Here is a 17112-nt window from a genome sequence, read left to right as displayed (position 1 = left end):
AACTTGCTATGAAAGGCACAGAAACCCCAGCCTGTTTGTTTCACCTGATGCAGTAATGGACATAAGACGAGAGAGAGACCGTTTTAACTATTTCTCCTGCTTTACCTCAGCCAATTAGCTTATGGGATGCTCCAGAAATTAACTAAAAACCACCCGTTTATGTAATTAGCTGTAAGCATTCCTGAAAGCATACAGTATGTAATCTATAGCAGAACATAGAGGAAAATATGTAGTCTAATGAGACATCAGGATTATTAAATAGTCCCTCAATTTGCAAGATCAACTTTCAGTCGCTTGTATCTAGTCAAAAGTAAAGCGATGCACGTTGTCTTCTTTCAACAGCAAGCATTTCGGTTACACATTTATTTACAAGTAATTGAAAAATGTACAGTTTCTTACATGGGTTACTTGTGCAAAGTTGTACTCGAGTTCATGTATACATAGAAGACACTTGGTAGAGCAGACAAAAACCCACGGATTGGTCTCCTCTCACACTGCTGCTTAAAGTACAAACTCATCTTCACAACAAAAAAAAATGCTTTTTGCACACGTGAAAGAACCCTACAAATCAGGCAGAGGGAAGGGCAAGGAAGAAGGGAACAGAGAACATGCCGCAGTAGCATTTGCGATCTTTTTTTCCTTTTCTCTCAAAGAGAAGGCAAAACCGTAACAATTTCATTTCCTTCCCCGGGTTAAGAGGTAGAAATAAAAAAAAAATCATAGAAGGAAAAAAAAATGTTTTTGCAGCCTTTGTCCTTGCACACCGTTTTGCCATCAACTCTCAACTCCCGTTCTGTACTCGCCACAGCTCTACTCAAAAGGTGGCGAGCGTGGCTAAGCCACTTGAGCACCCTTTGAAAGTGCTGTCACACAACACCAAAGAAATCACCTTGCACTTGACCTATAAAAGCAGGGATCGAGCCTCTTCCCCACCCCCACCCCCCACTCAACCAGGGAATCAGTTTTGCAAAAAACCCACAAAGCTGAAAAAAGAAGGCTTGGGAGGGAAAATGGAAAAGCTGCACACTGGGAAATAAGGGGTGGTGGTTGTTGCTGTTGTTGTTTTTCCTTCCATAAAATACTCACAGATGTAGTTATGTTGAAACCAGCGGTTAAATAACCAGCCTCGGACAGATCAGCACTCAAGTCATAGTTAAAAATGTATATTGTATATAAACATCCTTTTTTTTGAATCAAGCTACACATAAGCATCACTGTGTATAACACAATTACAATTAAAAGCTTAAGTGTACACTACAAAAAAAAATGCACAATACTGCCCCTAAGACTGGCGATGGTAGACCTCCCCCCAAACAGGAAGTGGAAATTCAGCCTCAGTAATTCTTTTACAAGTAACCCAAGTACAGTACATTTGATCTCAAAAGGGGAAGGTGGGAAAAGGGTGACTTCTGATGTCCAAAGAGTAAGAGATCCAGCGAGGGTGGTTGGCCACAGCACAGACAGCTAAGTTTTGCTTTCCGAGTAAATGCAGTGATGCGAGGAGGAGGAGGAGGAGGAGGAGGAGGACTCAGACACTTCATACATATATTTTCCTCAGCAGAGTGTTCATTTGCGTCAGCCAAGGTCAACAGTCACGCCAGCTCTGTTCTACAATGGCAGAGACTCGCTTTTCGTATTCCCGCTTATTCTCTTGGTATAGCTGAGCTGCCTGGCTGTTTGCTGGACTGTTTGGGTTAGGCTCATCCAGTAAAGACTGTTTTAGAAGAGCGAAAAGGAAAAGAAAAAAAAAGACCGTTAGGTTTGATTATCTTCCACGTAAAGGCTATGCGCGGCCATTGTGAAATTCAAACGATTTGAGTGTTGGAGGTCCGTTAAGAATACCCCTGAGATCCTTCAATACCCTCCCCCTTTTTTTAATCTTGTAGCTATGCCACCCCTTTTAACACGACTGAACCTAGAAAAAATAAAGACAGCGGGCTGGGAAGCTCGCTGGGAACCAAAAGATTTGCTATTGCAATCAAGTACAGGCTAGTCCTCGACTTACGACTACAACGGAGCCCAATTTTTCGGTGGTTAAGCGGACATTTCTCAAGTGAGTTTTATGCCTCATTTTACAACCTTTCTTGCCACAGCTCTTAAGTGGATCACTGCAGCCCGAGAGGTTAAGAGCACGGTTGTTAAGTCAGTCTGGCTTCCCCACCGACGTTGCTTGTCAGAAGGTCGCAAAAGGGGATTGCATGACACCCCCCCCCGGGAAACAGGAACTGTCGTAAGTATGAACCAGCTGGCAAGTGTCTTGAATTTTGACCACGCGATTATGGGGATGCTACCAAGGTCGTAAGTATGCAGAACGGTCGTAAGTCACATTTTCTTTGAATGGTCAATACATGAACCGTTAAGTCAAGGACTACATGTACTCTCTTACGTTCACAGCAGAAACAATAAAAAAACCAGGCCATTAAGAATTTGTAATCTATTCAAAGCCCCCCTTTCGCCAGCTCACCTATTGAGTTCAAATAAGATTTTATTCAACAGCATCTTTTCAGAGGGCCAAAACCATGCACGATGCATCCAGAGCACTCTTTTCATACCTATCATCATACACCCCTGGACCTACTGGTTCAAAAAACTATCAAATTTCAGCTTCCTCTGAACGAGACTTCTGACTATTCTTTTTCAATTAAATCGGCTTACAAACTGGCTTCAGAGGAGCCGGTTATCTCAAGTCAACTGCTTTGAATTCCAAATGAGACTGGAAGGTTGTATCCATCAACTCCTACAAAGTCTACCAAGCTTCAAAAAGTACCGCCGTTACCTGTATGGATGTTAAGATGGATGATACATCGTAGGTAGGGCTCCAACGATTCTGAAGAATATCCAGACATATACTACCATCTGCATAGACTTAAAAGGAAAATGTGGGGTTTTTTATAATTGGAAGTGTTGTAGTATACTACCGTGCCCATGCCTGGCTCAAAAATCCTCCATCTGAAGTCACCCCCAGAAGAACCTGACTCTGACCACAGCCATTAAATTCTTCCAGTCACCCTTAGATTTTATGACCTCACAATCATTTGTGGTTATGAAGTTATTCATAGTGTGACACGTCAACCAAATCTTAAGGGCCACATATCCTCTCAAAGGTCTACGGAAACCTAATAACACATAAATATAGCTGTCAAGCTACCTTTCATAAATATTCACTTATCTCTTTATTATAGGTTCTTTTCAATTTCCAGCGGTATATCAAACACCCAGGAAATCCACAGATGAAATAACACAATGACAAGGAGTTGATTATCTACCTGTCCCTAAACTGATGGAGGCCAAGTTTTTGGGGCAATAATTTAGTAGCCCGTACCAACCTAACGGGAGACGGACCACTGAGATCCAGAGAGAATGCTTGATCTTCCTAGATTTGTGTCCACAAATCTATTTTGTGGAGAAATCAGACTTCAAATAAATGTGGGTTTTTTTTAATGTAGGAGGATCCCTCAAACCTACGCTTGATATAGCCTGCTAGGAACACCTCATTCAACTTCCTTTTTACAAAACTGATTATCTTAGGGCCTCACCAACCTTTCTCAACAAGTCAGTGACATTTGACTCGATCCGTAAAGAAAACAATACTCTATTATGTGCTCCTTGTTTAACCAGAATCTCTTATCTACTAATATGGTTTAGAATAATGAAACTCTAGTAACACCTTCAGGTCACTAAATGGCAGGATTACAGACACCTCTAAAGGAGTCACAGCCTTTCTTCACCCCGGCAGAAATACTAGATTTTACAAGCTAGCTTCTCTCAAAACTGTAAATATGGGCTCCATTTCTTCCACAGTCCCTGCTTCTGCTCTTTTATAAATAACTACTTTTTTTTTTAAAAAAAAAGAAAGACACATACCATTCGGATGAAACATCTTAGACACAAATCTGACAGTAGGTGGCTTGTTTGGATATTCTTCCGTGAATTCTATGGTAAGCTTGAAAGTTCCTACAATTGAGAAAGGGGGAGAGGGGATTGTTAACTACATCATATTCACAGGCAGGTTTAAATTTCCCCTGCCCTTTTTTTCTCAACATCGGCCCATAAATCAGAGAACCCCAACGATTCCTCATATTTGCTTGGCAAGAAGAGAATCCGAGACCGGGCAGATCGAAAAACAGGCTGTGAAACTTGCAAGCATTGTATAATTGCTCCACGACCATTTTTAACACAACAGAAGAGAACAAACTACTGCCTTTATAACTGAACTCAAAGATTGACAGAAGGTAGCAAAGGAAACAGGCGTTAAGGCCCAAAGGAAAAACAAGCACGCTCTTTAAAACATGTGTATGGGTTTTAAGTACAGCAAGGCAGAGTTAAGGGTTGTGCGGCATAGATGGCTTTCAAAGGATCTGAGAAAAAGATATATCGAGTGCCATAAAATTAAACAACGCAATTATTAATATCTTCAAGTGAGTTCTAAAAAAGCTACTGTGTTAGCGGCGGCAGCAACAACAGTAGAATCATTTTCAGTAGAGTGCCAGTTTGACCTACTGGTTAAGCCACCAGGCTAAAAAGCAGAAGGTGGTGAGTTCTATTCCTACCTTAACCATGGAATTCCAGCTGAGTGACTTTGGGCCAGCCACTGTCTCTCTCAGCCTACCTCACCTCACAGGATTGTTGTGAGGAAAATTGGAAGCAGGTGTGTTGTATAGGTTCCCCGCCTTGACTTACTTGTAAAAATAATGATGGCGGGGTACAAATCAATAGGTAAATAAATAAAATGGTCAGAGGATGCAGGAGGCCTTCAAGCCACCATCAGGCTGACACAAGTGAAGGATCCAAAGCAACCTCAGCGGCTAAGCCTTGGGAGGGGAAGGAAGGCCAAGGATATTAAGGGCCTTACAAGTTCCAACCCAGAAGAGAACGGGATCTTATCAGAGATTTCAATGGAGAATAATTTTTAAAAACACCGCGCCGAGAAAGAGAAGAGCAAAGAGATAGTTCACACTCATTGGGACAAGACGTTGAGAGCAGCAGTCACACACAGCAAAGCTTCCGAGAGTGAGCCTTAGTTTAGGGATCTCCCCGTCTAGCAAGCAGAGGAACCCTTTCACGCTCCTGAAAAGGTGGGATCCTAGGGCTGATTAACATGGCCGACAGCACATTAACAAGCACGTTACAGTCCCTTAAGATTGTTTCAAGAAAGACTTACCATCCTCAAATGGGGTTCCCTCTGGCCTGAAAAAGAAAAGGGTGGTCAACCTCTTGCATGTAAAATATTAGTTATAAGAGTCGGGTGTTTTGTTGTTGTTGTTGTTGTTTTATAAAGGACACGTTGCATTCCCTCTATTCCTAAAAACAGAATTCAGACCAAACTAAATTCAGGTGAAGAATGAAACCTAAGCGGCGTCATTAACACACGACCACTATGGGCCCGGCGTTTATTTCCTGAGCGGTTTTTTTTGCTTCTCTCTCTCTCACCCGTGTCATTCCTGATCTTGACTGCTGGAGGGAAAGGCCAGTAACGAACAGAATAGCAGCAACCGGCTAGCCTGTCTTCCCTTCTATATGCCAGCACGCTTCTACAAGTCATGAAAAGTGACGAGAGAGATCAGGTCATTAACCACCCTGCCGGAGCAACCACCCTCCACCAGTGGGATTGAGGGACTGGGACACCTTCCTCCGAAGAAGCCCACGTAAGGCTTGTGAGAATCCCGAGTCTTTGCCAGATCTCAGCCAAACTGAAGCTGTATCAATCAACCCTGAGCATACGGTATGCCACAGCTAGGGTGCAGTGACCTATATTTATTTATTTATTTATTAGTTTGGTTTATATCCCGCCCTACTCCCAAAGGACTCAGGGCGGTTTACAAGGCAAAATTTAAAAACAATACAATATAAAATTAAAATAAAATTAAAGCCAGCCATAAAATCCTGGCAAGAGAAGTGACTGCTTTAATAAGACATTCTGAAGCAGCTCTTCCAAACTGTACTGTACTATTCCATTTTACATATTGTTAAATGAGTCTTTGAACTGATGTGTGCAGGTTTAAAAAATGCAAATGCCCTTTGTTTGGAGTGGCTGATAATAATCAGAATCAAAGCAGGCATGAAGAGGAAATTTAATCATATCCACCACGGCTAGAGTGCTAAGGAAAATCCCTCTTGTGAAGGTCCTATTTCTATTGAAAGGATTTCACTTGCCAGTCGTGAGAAGCCTCGTCTTACATCAGGGGTCTTCAAACCTGGCCCTTTTATGACTCGTGGAGTTCAACTCCCGGAATTCCTCAGCCAGCACGGGAGTTGAAGTCCACAAGTCGCAAAAGGGCCAGGTTTGAAGACCCCTTTCTTCAATGGTGGTAGAAGACAAGGCAGACACAGGAGCGGAGAAAGGAAGAACGTGCGCAAAAGCAGTTGCTACATCATCAGGTCTCCTAGAAAAAGCATGAGCTGCCCTGTGCCATCCTAAAAACAGCATTTGCCTATTCGAACATTGGACATGCTGCAATCGTCAATCCTGAGGGATCTTCAACTGCAGTAGGACAAAGGCTTGGAATCCCAACTCATCTAGAGGTCAAACAGGAGAAAAACTGGCCTTTCAGACACAGCTTTCTGGGGCTCATTTGCCGTCAACGCCAACACAGCAGAGAGGAAAGTGAACCGGCTCCGATCCTGAGACAATTTGAAAAAAGGAACGTCAGCCCCACTTAACTAATGTGACCAAAACAGGTCACACCTGCCAGAGTAACAATTTACAGTGAGGACGAACTAAAATCCATTTATTGATTTAAGATTTCAACTTGGAATTCCAGTTAAGGCAAGGACCGCAATCACGAAGCTTGACAAATTCCGCCAACCAAAGTTGCTGGCTTCCTCGTGATCATTTGTGCAGTTTCAGAAGGTGGGGAACGCGCTGTGCAATACCTCTTTGGTATGCACACAATGAAAACAAGCAAATAAGCTTGTGGGGCCATTTGGGTCAGGAAGATTGGAGGCAGGGATCACTCTTCCCTGCCTATCCATCTTGGATTAGATAAGCAATCAAATAATTTGGAGGAATTTCTTTCAGAGCCGGCCAAAGCCACTGAGATACAGAATGTCACAGCTATCGCATGGACTTGCTTTTTCGGCCTATTTTTACAAAACATTTATAAATGTAGGGAAACTTCCAAGCCAGTTTTTATTCATTCCAATGGCCTGATGTTTTTTCAAAAGACCAAGGAACTGGTTGTCAGAACAACAATAATAATTGTTATTTTTAATTAAAATAACTCCAGCCACCACTAATGAGAGTTTCTGAACACACCCTGCTATTCTACCTTACCGGAATATGCTATTATTTCTAAAAACCAACCCAGGGCAACTGCCAGCCCTATCTGGATGTGTTCTATTGTGTTATCATCAATTACATTTATTTCTGCCTTTGCAAATCTTTCTCCTGGAAGTGAGCCATATGTTATGGACCCAAAGTGGGCGTCTATCAAACAAGCTGGCTCTGGATGAAGGGAATTACAATTCAATACGTCTGGGGGGGGGAAGCCAGTGGAATGACTAGACTATTACCACAGAGAAGTAAATCTGGGCCATGAGAATGATATTCCCGCTGATGAAAGCTCAGAATTAAAACATCTGATAACTGATAAATTAGAATGATTATTTGAATTTAGGGAAGGAAAATTATGTTCCTCTGAATGTCCTAGATTTCAAGTCTATCAGATCTGGCCAATTTAATTAATAGCAAGAGGCTACAAAAGAGTGCCAGCCTGCTTATCCATGCTCTTGCAGATCATAATCATCTTATGTTCTTAACCTTCACCAAGATGATAATGAACTGAAGCCCGGCACTCCTTTCGTGTTAAACCAAACAGCCCCTGGCATGCTGGCTAGAACAGAAACACGAGGGATCCCACTATGAAAGGGATCCTCTGAATACAGGTCTTTGAAAAGGAATCCAGGCTCCTCCAAATATTTTTATAGCTCTCAATCAGCCACAACAGCCCTTTGAATAACAGACTGCTTATTTTCTCCTGCTAACACAGGGGAGAGACAGAGGGTTGTAGAGTCCTGCACCAGCCCTCACAAATGGCTGCCTGGCTTCCCTCTTGCAAGGGGGAACCCATCCTTTTTCTAAGGAATTAAGTTTCTGCAGATCAACTGCCCTTAGTTTGAGAGGGTCCTTTAGCTTAAAAAAGAAGCCAATAAAGGGGAATATTTTAATTCGTTTTAATTTTCAAGAAGGTGGCTTTGAATGCTCTCTCTCTCTCTTTTTGAAGGGGTCCTTGGTGCTCTCTGAGCTTGGTTTGTTTTCTTGCAGACATTTCACGACCCAAACTAAGTAACAGCATCAGTACAACAGCATCAGTTACCTACTTTGGGTCACGAAATGTCTGCAAGAAAACAAACCGAGCTCAGAGAGCACCAAAGTCTCCTTTAAAAAAAAACCAAAACACAAACATTCAAAGTCACCTTCCTGAAAATTCAAAACTAGCCCGGCTTCTTCCTATCCCCCGGCAGAGCAGAGATCGGGGTTCGGCCTCCTTCGGCCTCTCCATCCTCTGGGACTGGGCTGGGCTCCCTTCTGCAGGGCTAAAACTTTCCCCCTCCCACTGCAGAACTGGGGCTTTTCTGGCAGGGGGGGGGGCAGGATTGAACCTGGGCCAACCGGACCCAGCCCTCCAGATGGGAACCTGCAAAATGGTTTGAACAGCCCATTTGCAATTTTGGAAAGGCCAAGGTAAGGTGATGGGGGTGGGAGGGTCTTCCAGGAAATGCTCCTTGTATCTGGAGCACCCACACGGGCAGCAGAGATGTGGGGTGCCAAAAAAAAGGGGGGGAGGCCTTGCAGTCCTCCTGGGGGGGGTGCGGAGGGGGGAACTCACCCAAAGATGACCGCATTCCACACCATGATGTTGTTCTCCGAGGGGGCTCCGCTCACTCCGGCCGGGGGATCCTCCTGCAACCTGTGCGGGGAAAGGCGGGCAGGAAAGGGTTAAAAAAAGGGGGGGAGGAGGAGGAAAAAGCGATGGGATTTCGCCCCGCCTACGCCAACGGCGTAGCTCGCCCTAATCTCCCAGGCCGCTACGCCACTTGCGTAGCGCTCCCCTCATCAGCGGCGGTGCCGCCATGTTGGATCGCCTCACCTCTCCCTCCGCTGCGCTCTCCACCAAACCCCCCCCCCACCGCCACCACCACATCCCTCCGGCTCAGCGGCCCCTCTCGGGCGGCATACCTCTTGAAGTCCCGCATGAGGCGCCTCCGGGCCGGCGTGGACATGGCGGGGCTCGCGGTTACGAATCACTCATACACCAGCGGGGCGGAGAGCGGGGAGGGGGACGCAAGGCGGCGGCGGCTGGTTCCGAGCGGAGGCGGCCTCTTCCACTTGTGCCTCAACAATGGGGGGGCGAGGAAGGAGGCGAGGCGGACGCGGCCCTTGACTACGCGGCGGTGGTAGCGCCGGCCGAGGCGTCTGGGCAATGCCGGACCGCACCACTGCCCTTGCGGAGGGGGGGGAGAATTGAGAAACACGGAGCCGCCGACTCACGCCGGGGATGTACCACTGCGCCGCACGGAGGGGGGAAGAAAGGGGCGGTGTTTCGAAAGGCAGGGCGATACCATTCAGGCTGACACCGAGCCGAGCGTTCTGGGAGAGACTAATGCGGGGGGAAAATGGGGGGGGCTTGAGTGGGAGAAACCATTTTCTGCCCGTTCCGTTAAGTTTCCCCGTCCTTTCTCTTGGTTGGTAGAATCAGCTGCCCCGCTTGTGGGCGGGGCGTTAGTTTGAAAGCTGTGCAGTCAGCACAGCGGTGTTACAGCAAAATAAGTCCCCCTGGGCTAAGTGGCTGGGGCCTTGTTTTCAGAGTTGAAAACAATGGTTGAAGTTGAACTGGGTACACAGTCCTGCAATGGGCTTTGCTTGGCCTTCTGTATGGCCTCAATCAATGAAGTTTGCCATCCCTTGATGAAGGCAGTGTTAAGCCAACCTTGGCGACTTTTAAGATGTGTGGGCTTAAAATCCCATAATTCCCCTTAACGCATGCTGACTGGGGAATTATGGGAGTTAAGGTCCATTATGGGAGTTGAAGTGCACACATCTTGAAGGTGCCAAGGTTGAAAAACAATGAATTAAGACAATACAGTACAGTGTGTGAATTAGCTAAAGCCAACTAAGCGCATACATTACCTACGCTAAAGCTGGGTTCACACACCCTGCTCAATAATACTTTGTCCTAACCACAATTGGCAGATTACTCTGAAAGTATTATTGAGCAGGATGTGTGAACCCAGCCTTAGTGTAGGCAATGTATGCGCTTAGTTGGTTTTGATCTTCTGTTATCACTTGTGTCCTGTGGGATTGCTCTGAAGCTCTCTTTCTTTTATATGTCATTATCTTCAATGCCTCTTCACTGAGGCTTCTCGAGCAGACAAGGACAGTGTTTATTAAATCCCTTATTTCCTAACCACTTCTTGACTTACTATTGCAACACTTTACATTTTTATATTATATTTATATTATTGCAACACTTTACATTTCTAAGCTTAAACATCATTACCGAAGAGTCGAAACAAATGGAAGTTCAGTATCTGTGCAAAAACAAGAATTTGCAGGGATGTTGAGCCAAGATACAATTCACACTGCTGCCTTTAATTACAATTTTGAGTTTAGATGGTATGTGTGTCTTGGGCCATGTGAATGGCGCATGTATGTTCAGTGCTACAGCCTGGCCACCCAATAAGGAGTGCAAACATATCCAATTTTCCTCTAGACTTTTTTTTAAAAGAATCGATAGCTTGCAGTCTGCTCCTGAATCACCATCAGTCACTTTCATCAGGGAAGCCCTAGGGCAGGGGTAGGCAACCTTGGCTCTTTTATGACTCGTGGACTTCAACTCCCAGAATTCCTCAGCTGGCTGAGGAATTCTGGGAGTTGAAGTCCACGAGTCATAAAAGAGCCAAGGTTGCCTACCCCTGCCCTAGGCCTAGGTAGCTTTATTCAATACCAAGGGAGTCAAAATCCGTTGCTGATTTAAACTTGCAGGGCCCATCATCTTCCAAAGGAGACGTCCACGTTGGCTTCCACCTCCAGCAAGCGTTCTCCCTTCAGAAGTGCAACAGGCTGCTCAGATGCTCAGGACCTCAACTCCTATGTCTACGGAAGATTCTCAATCAACTAGATCATGGTTGTCCCAAAGATGCTTTTTTCCCCAAAGGGTAACTGGAATTTATTTGGAAAAAGCACCTTTGGGACATTAACCCCCATGGTCCCCAGCCAGAACCCTTTTAAGGAAGAAGCTATCCTCTTGGAGCAAGTAACAAGTTTAGCCAACCATAAGAGGGAATCCACGCCATCAAGGTCACGGGCGGGGAGTGGGAAGGGGTCGCCCGCATCTTACACGCGGAGGGGGTGAACGCTGCTTAGCGGGTGCGGGAACCTGCGTTCTCACGCTCCTCCTACGCCCGCCTTCTCCGCGCTCCCCTTTGCGCTCAAGGACTGGCGCGCTCCAGCTGGCCGAGGGGCTGGCTCCCTCGGCTTGCAGTTCCAGCCCCAGCCGGGTCCAAGGCGGAGCCGACGTCGCTGCAAGCAGGAGGGGAAGCGGGTTGGAGAGGCGGAGCGCGCCCGATCGCCCGGCGCCGCCATGCCCAAAGTGGTCTCTCGCTCCGTGGTCTGCTCCGACACGCGCGACCGGGAGGAATACGACGATGGGGAGAAGCCGCTGCACGTGTATTACTGCCTCTGCGGGCAGATGGTGCTGGTCCTGGGTGAGCCGAGGAAGGGACCCCTGCCCTATCCCCGTCCCCCGCCTCTCCTCCCGTCCGCTCGGCCAGGGCGCAAAGCGGGTCCCCCCACAACCCTCGCCAAGCCTTGGGCATTACGCACCGGTTGTGAGAACCCAGCCGTTGGGAGCGACTGGCAAAACCGGGACTGCCACTCCCGGAGTTCCGCGCCGTTGGGGCGCGAGGGTGGGCCTGATGGGAGTTGAAGTCCAAAAGCTTTCAAATTGGTTCTGAAGCTTTCCGGCCGTACCTGCCAGGTGTTTTCAACCCAGGTGGGCGCTGCTGGGGGATGATGGGAGTTGTAGTCCTGGGGGGGGGGAAGGGGAGCCCTGTTTCAGCCATGCTAGCAAATAACAGCCAGCCTCCTAAGCTGCATTGGGGAGGGTGAGCATTAGAGGTGTTTAAACCTAATGCAAGGAAGTATAGAGTTGTCTGGAGTTGCTTTGGATGGTAAAATGAGTGACTTATAAATTTAATAAATAAGCAAACTTGTCCATCCTAATACTGGAAAGTATTTGGAAAGGGAGACATGACTCCACACTTGAGCTAGCCGATGTTTCATTCCTAGCGCTTTTTATTAATATCTCCCCCTTCTTGAAATAAATAAGCTCCATAGTCAACAAAACCCTTGAAACTTCAACAAAGTTTGCCAAATGTTGCTCAGGGGGAAAAAAATGCTGTAAAAAAACCTTGTGGGTATAATTAAGATCTGTACGATGGTTTCCATGTTAGAAAGCAATTCCTTTTATCAAACGTTTGGGGAGTTTGATGTTTTCTGTCCAAGTTTGATTGACAAATATAAAATGGGATTGGAGCATTGATTTGATATTGGGGTGGATGTTGGTTTGTTTAATCTTTCCGGGAACCTCCTACCACATTGATCGCCTGACTTTAGATTTATTTTCCCTGAAGGCTTTTTAAAATTATTATGATTTTTTTTCTAGACTGCCAACTTGAGAAGCTGCCCATGAGACCTCGTGATCGGGCCAGAGTTATTGATGCGGTCAAACATGCCCACAAATTCTGTAACACGGAAGAAGAAGAAAATGTTTACCTGCGCAGGTAGGAAGGCCACACAAAGCCCCATTGCCAGGGATGGTCAGCCGAGGGCAGGCAGCCATGGCCAAAAATCAAAGAAGTACCATTTCAGAAACAAATCTTTGCTTTCGATGGACAACTTCTTCAACTTATCTCATCTTTCGTATGAAAGATTGGAAGGGGGTGTCTTCATGGTCTCCATCGACCACTTTGTTTCTGCAGAGGAAGATGTAATATTAAAATGCCTGAAACATTTGTTTTTATTCATTAGATATTAACTGGTGGTTTCTTTCTTTGTGAAAATATAATTGTAATTGCATTTTTAACAGGAGTCACTCGTGGAAAGATAAGTTTGCGTGGTAAAATATATTAGTTTAAACAATAAGTTTATCACCCAAGATTTATGGCTTCTCAGACTATGTAACGCCAACTAAAAATGACTTCTTTTTTTTTTGCAACAAACCAAGATTAAGCGAAGTAAAGCCTACTTACCTATCTTTCCTCCCTACCTAGGCCAGAAGGCATTGAGCGACAATACAGGAAAAAGTGTGGAAAGTAAGTGATTTCAGAGGAAGTGTTCAGAAGGTAAAACAGTCAACAAATCTCGTTTCCCGTGACAAAAGAACATACAGCCTGTGGGGGGGGGGGCTTGTGATCTGGTGAATTAATGCATTCAACTATTTCTCCAAAGTAAAAACAAAACAAAGGGATCTAAATCCAGTGTGATGCAGTGGTTAGGATGTCATCCAGAAGACTCTAATAATGCATCCCCAATTGAGTGTCTTTTGGTAAATTGGGCTACTGGCTGTTGGGGGTTGGGATCCAGCTTAACAAATAGGCCCAGGTTAGTGAAGGGTGAAATGATTGCAATTGATGTCATTCTGAGGCTTAATCTAGTAGGTGAAGTGAGCTAAAATATCAGCTTCAGGGAGACTGTTTGTTTGTTTATTAGAGGAAGGAAATAAAACAAGGGGTCACTTTCTTTCCAGGTGTGGCCTACTCCTTTTCTACCAACACCAGCAGAAGAATGCTCCAGTGACGTTCATTGTTGATGGTGCCGTGGTCAAATTTGGACAAGGTTTTGGGAAGACCAACATCTACACTCAGAAGCAAGAGCCCCCTAAGAAGGTAGAGAGACAAAGACTTCTCTTGCAGTCTGTAGAGATCGAGTAGGGAGGATGCCAACCACTGTGACATCCGAGCTTCCTGGGGGCATCTGCTTGACCTGATCTCTCTTCTTACTCCAGGAAGTCCTGAAATATTTGGTCGTGAGAGCGAGAGGTTGTATGGGGGCTCCTCTTTTGTAAATTTGTTATCCCGTTGACTTGCTCCATCAGAAGATGCATTCTTCAATTCCATTTCCTTTTCTCAAGCCCAAGAGCATGGCTTCATGAGCTTCAGTTGACTTAATCCACCTCAGTCATCAGCCAAACTTCTTTTAAAGCACAATATTGGGGGGTTGAGGGCCACAAATTAGCAGAATGATAAATCTTGATGCCTTGACGTCAGTATTTTTTCCCTGCTTTCCTGATTTTGTGTGGCTGGAATCCATTTTAAATGTGCTAAATATCTTTAGCTTCCTAAAGGAATCTGGGACACAGTTGCCCAACACATTTAGTGGTGCAACTCTTGGAGAATTCTACATGTTGTAAAAAAAAAGGGGGGGGTTGCACATCTGTACACAGCTGGTGATCTGCAAGTAACGGTCCCTGTTCTGAGATCCCAAAACATGAGGTATTGGACAGATCTACCTTTCTTTTCTTAGTATTAAATTTCAGGACAGCATTTTTACGATCTGTGAAGGATACTGTAGTCACCTTTTACATTTGGTGATCCCCAAGCTTCGACCACACGTAATATTCTTTTTTAAAAAACTTCTCTCCTTCCAAGGTTATGATGACCAAACGGACGAAGGATATGGGCAAATTCAGCTCGGTGACCGTGTCCACTATTGATGAAGAGGAAGAAGAGATTGAAGCGGTAAGGTCTTCCGTATCTCTCAGAAGCAAGCAACTCTAGCTTCTCGGGTAGACCAAAAAGCAGTAACCTTGTTGTATGCCACACATGTTACAAGAAACTCTCCAGACAGTCTGCCTTCCCCTGGGAACGACCCATGTAAGGCCTCATGGATCTTAGGGATGTCAAGCTTATGCCATTTACAGCTGTGCAAAGACTCCAAGCTAGGGTCTTGCTTGACTCCTCCTTCCAGCTAGCTGGCAGTTTCCCACCATTTTTCTTGAAGGCAACAGGGGTGGTCTAGGTGGTCTAGATATTTGAAGCCAAGGATTAAGTCAGAAATAATGGATGGAAACTAATCAAGGACAGAAGCAGCCTGGAATTAAGGAGAAATTTCCTAACAGTGAGGACAATTAACCAGTGGAACAGCTGGCCTCCAGAAGTTGTGGTTGCTCCATTAGTGGAGGTTTTTAAGAAGAGACTGCACAGCCACCTATCTGAAATACTATAGGGTCTCCTGCTTGAGCAGGGGGTTGGACTAGAAGACCTCCAAGGTCCCTTCCAGCTCTATTCTGATTGATTGAGCTCTGGTCATTATAAAGCCACTTCCTTCCATAGTTTCTAATATTTTACACTTTCTCTCTTTCTTCTCAGAAGGATACCAAAGTGGTGCGATTTGTTCAGTAGTGACTAAATAAGCTACTATATAAATCCTTGTCCAACACATTGGGCTATGTGGGGTTAGTCACATTGGTTCCTGCCTCACATTACAGCACTGTATGCTTAATCATGGTTGACATGGTAATTTTGATTGACTAACCAACAATCAGCTAAGTTTATATGAAAACCTAAGCCATAAACCATAGTTCACGCATCATGGTGGTTAGGTTTACAATGATGACACCCCTTACATGATTACAACAATTATGCCCGTTGGTGTCAATTGACACCAATTACATCATTTGGCTTTAATGGACCTTTGGCTTTAATGGACTGTTGGTTTTAACAGACACTGGACTATAAGAGACTTCCTCCTATGTGGTCTATAAAATTGAGGTATTCATTTTTTACTCTAGCCAGTTTTTGAAAACTCGCACTACCATCATAGTGTCTTAAACCTTTCTTACGGAATATTTTTCAGCGTGAGATTGCTGATTCATATGCCCAAAATGCCAAAGTGATCGAGAAGCAGCTGGAAAGGAAAGGCATGAGCAAGAGAAGGCTGCAAGAACTGGTGAGTGTCTTATTTTTCATCCTTCTCATTTCTGCATTTCATGTCTAGGTTTGAGGCAACAGCGTTCTACAGATTCTGGTGGGAACTGACCTCATGTCCCAAAATACTTGAAAACCTTGTAGACAGTTCAATGTTGTATCAGTCATTTCATTTAGTTACTTTTATTATTCGTGACCATGTTTTTGTAGAAATGATTGTAACTCTTCTATTTCTGGATTGACTTTACTTATTTTATTATTATTGGCAACGGTTCCATTGAACTGAATCTAATTAACTTTTGTGTTTGTTGAACTGCCCTGCGGTGAGTTGGCAGTGTTGAATTGCCCCATTCGGTATTGAATCGGTGACCGTAAAAATTCTGCAGCCTGTTGGGTGGCTGCAAGGTTTCTCAGCTGTGCAGAAATCGAACTTCATTTTATTCCAGAGTTCTCACTTTCGATTGTAAGAGAGAAGTCACTTCCGTTTCCTCCTAAGTGTTAGCAAAGATATTTCTTTAATGCTTGTTTTTCCGTTGTTTTTTTTTAATTTGATCAGGCCGAGCTGGAAGCCAAGAAGGCCAAAATGAAAGGGACCCTTATCGACAACCAGTTCAAATAAGAAGTTTCGCCAAAAGAAGAGAAGCAAGCCGCAACATTTTGGTTCCTTGCTGGTTTGTCCCAAGGAATTGGACCGCACGTCTGAAAATGCAGTGAAGGGGGGCAATTTGGCAAAGAGAAATAAATGCTCTGCTTTTTATAATGTGTTGCTCGTAGGCTGGGTTTTAATTTTCCTTTTGAGGATTTCCTTTTCAAGGTTCTGAGAAGCATTTTCCCGTGATTTGCTGTATATTCAGTTTTGCAAGACATTGTAAATTTGAATTTAGTGCAGAGGTTTTTTTTTAGCTATTTGTGTATTTTCCTATGTACATAAAATTCTGGTGGGAGAGAAACCCATAAAATAAAATAAACCTTTGTTAAATAATTAGTTTCATCTGATTGTCATTCCTTTGTCTGCTGGAATTTGTTATGTAGGCTCATTTGTTGTCTCATGTGATTGTCTAGCCTGGAAGCTAAGCAAGATCAGGCCTGGGGTACAATCTGAATGGGAGGCTTCTAAGAGTACCAAAACTATATAAAGAATCAGAATGTTTAAAAAGATGTCAAATGTTGGCTTAGTGTGTTATG

General features: G+C 44.7%; 2 protein-coding genes across 2 annotated transcripts; one reads left to right on the top strand and one right to left on the bottom strand.

Annotated features, from left to right (window-relative positions):
- Nucleotides 1-228: 228 nt before the first annotated feature.
- UBE2A (ubiquitin conjugating enzyme E2 A) lies at nucleotides 229-9442 on the bottom strand. The gene is made up of 6 exons (XM_083371952.1): nucleotides 9179-9442; nucleotides 8829-8909; nucleotides 5162-5187; nucleotides 3865-3954; nucleotides 2777-2865; nucleotides 229-1714 (listed from the first exon to the last, which is right to left on the bottom strand). Exons 1-6 carry the CDS (start codon nucleotides 9220-9222, stop codon nucleotides 1586-1588), a joined length of 459 nt encoding a protein of 152 aa, XP_083228078.1. The 5' UTR covers nucleotides 9223-9442; the 3' UTR covers nucleotides 229-1585.
- Nucleotides 9443-11507: 2065 nt separating this feature from the next.
- STEEP1 (STING1 ER exit protein 1) lies at nucleotides 11508-16909 on the top strand. Its single transcript, XM_083371945.1, has 7 exons — nucleotides 11508-11706; nucleotides 12666-12783; nucleotides 13273-13314; nucleotides 13749-13887; nucleotides 14650-14739; nucleotides 15857-15949; nucleotides 16484-16909. Exons 1-7 carry the CDS (start codon nucleotides 11583-11585, stop codon nucleotides 16544-16546), a joined length of 669 nt encoding a protein of 222 aa, XP_083228071.1. The 5' UTR covers nucleotides 11508-11582; the 3' UTR covers nucleotides 16547-16909.
- Nucleotides 16910-17112: the final 203 nt, after the last annotated feature.

Source organism: Vipera ursinii, assembly GCF_947247035.1.
Source record: "Vipera ursinii genome assembly, chromosome: 12".
NCBI classification, from domain to species: Eukaryota; Metazoa; Chordata; class Lepidosauria; order Squamata; family Viperidae; genus Vipera; species Vipera ursinii.
The sequence above is the reverse complement of the archived record's forward strand: the minus strand, read 5'-3'. Positions and strand labels throughout refer to the sequence as shown.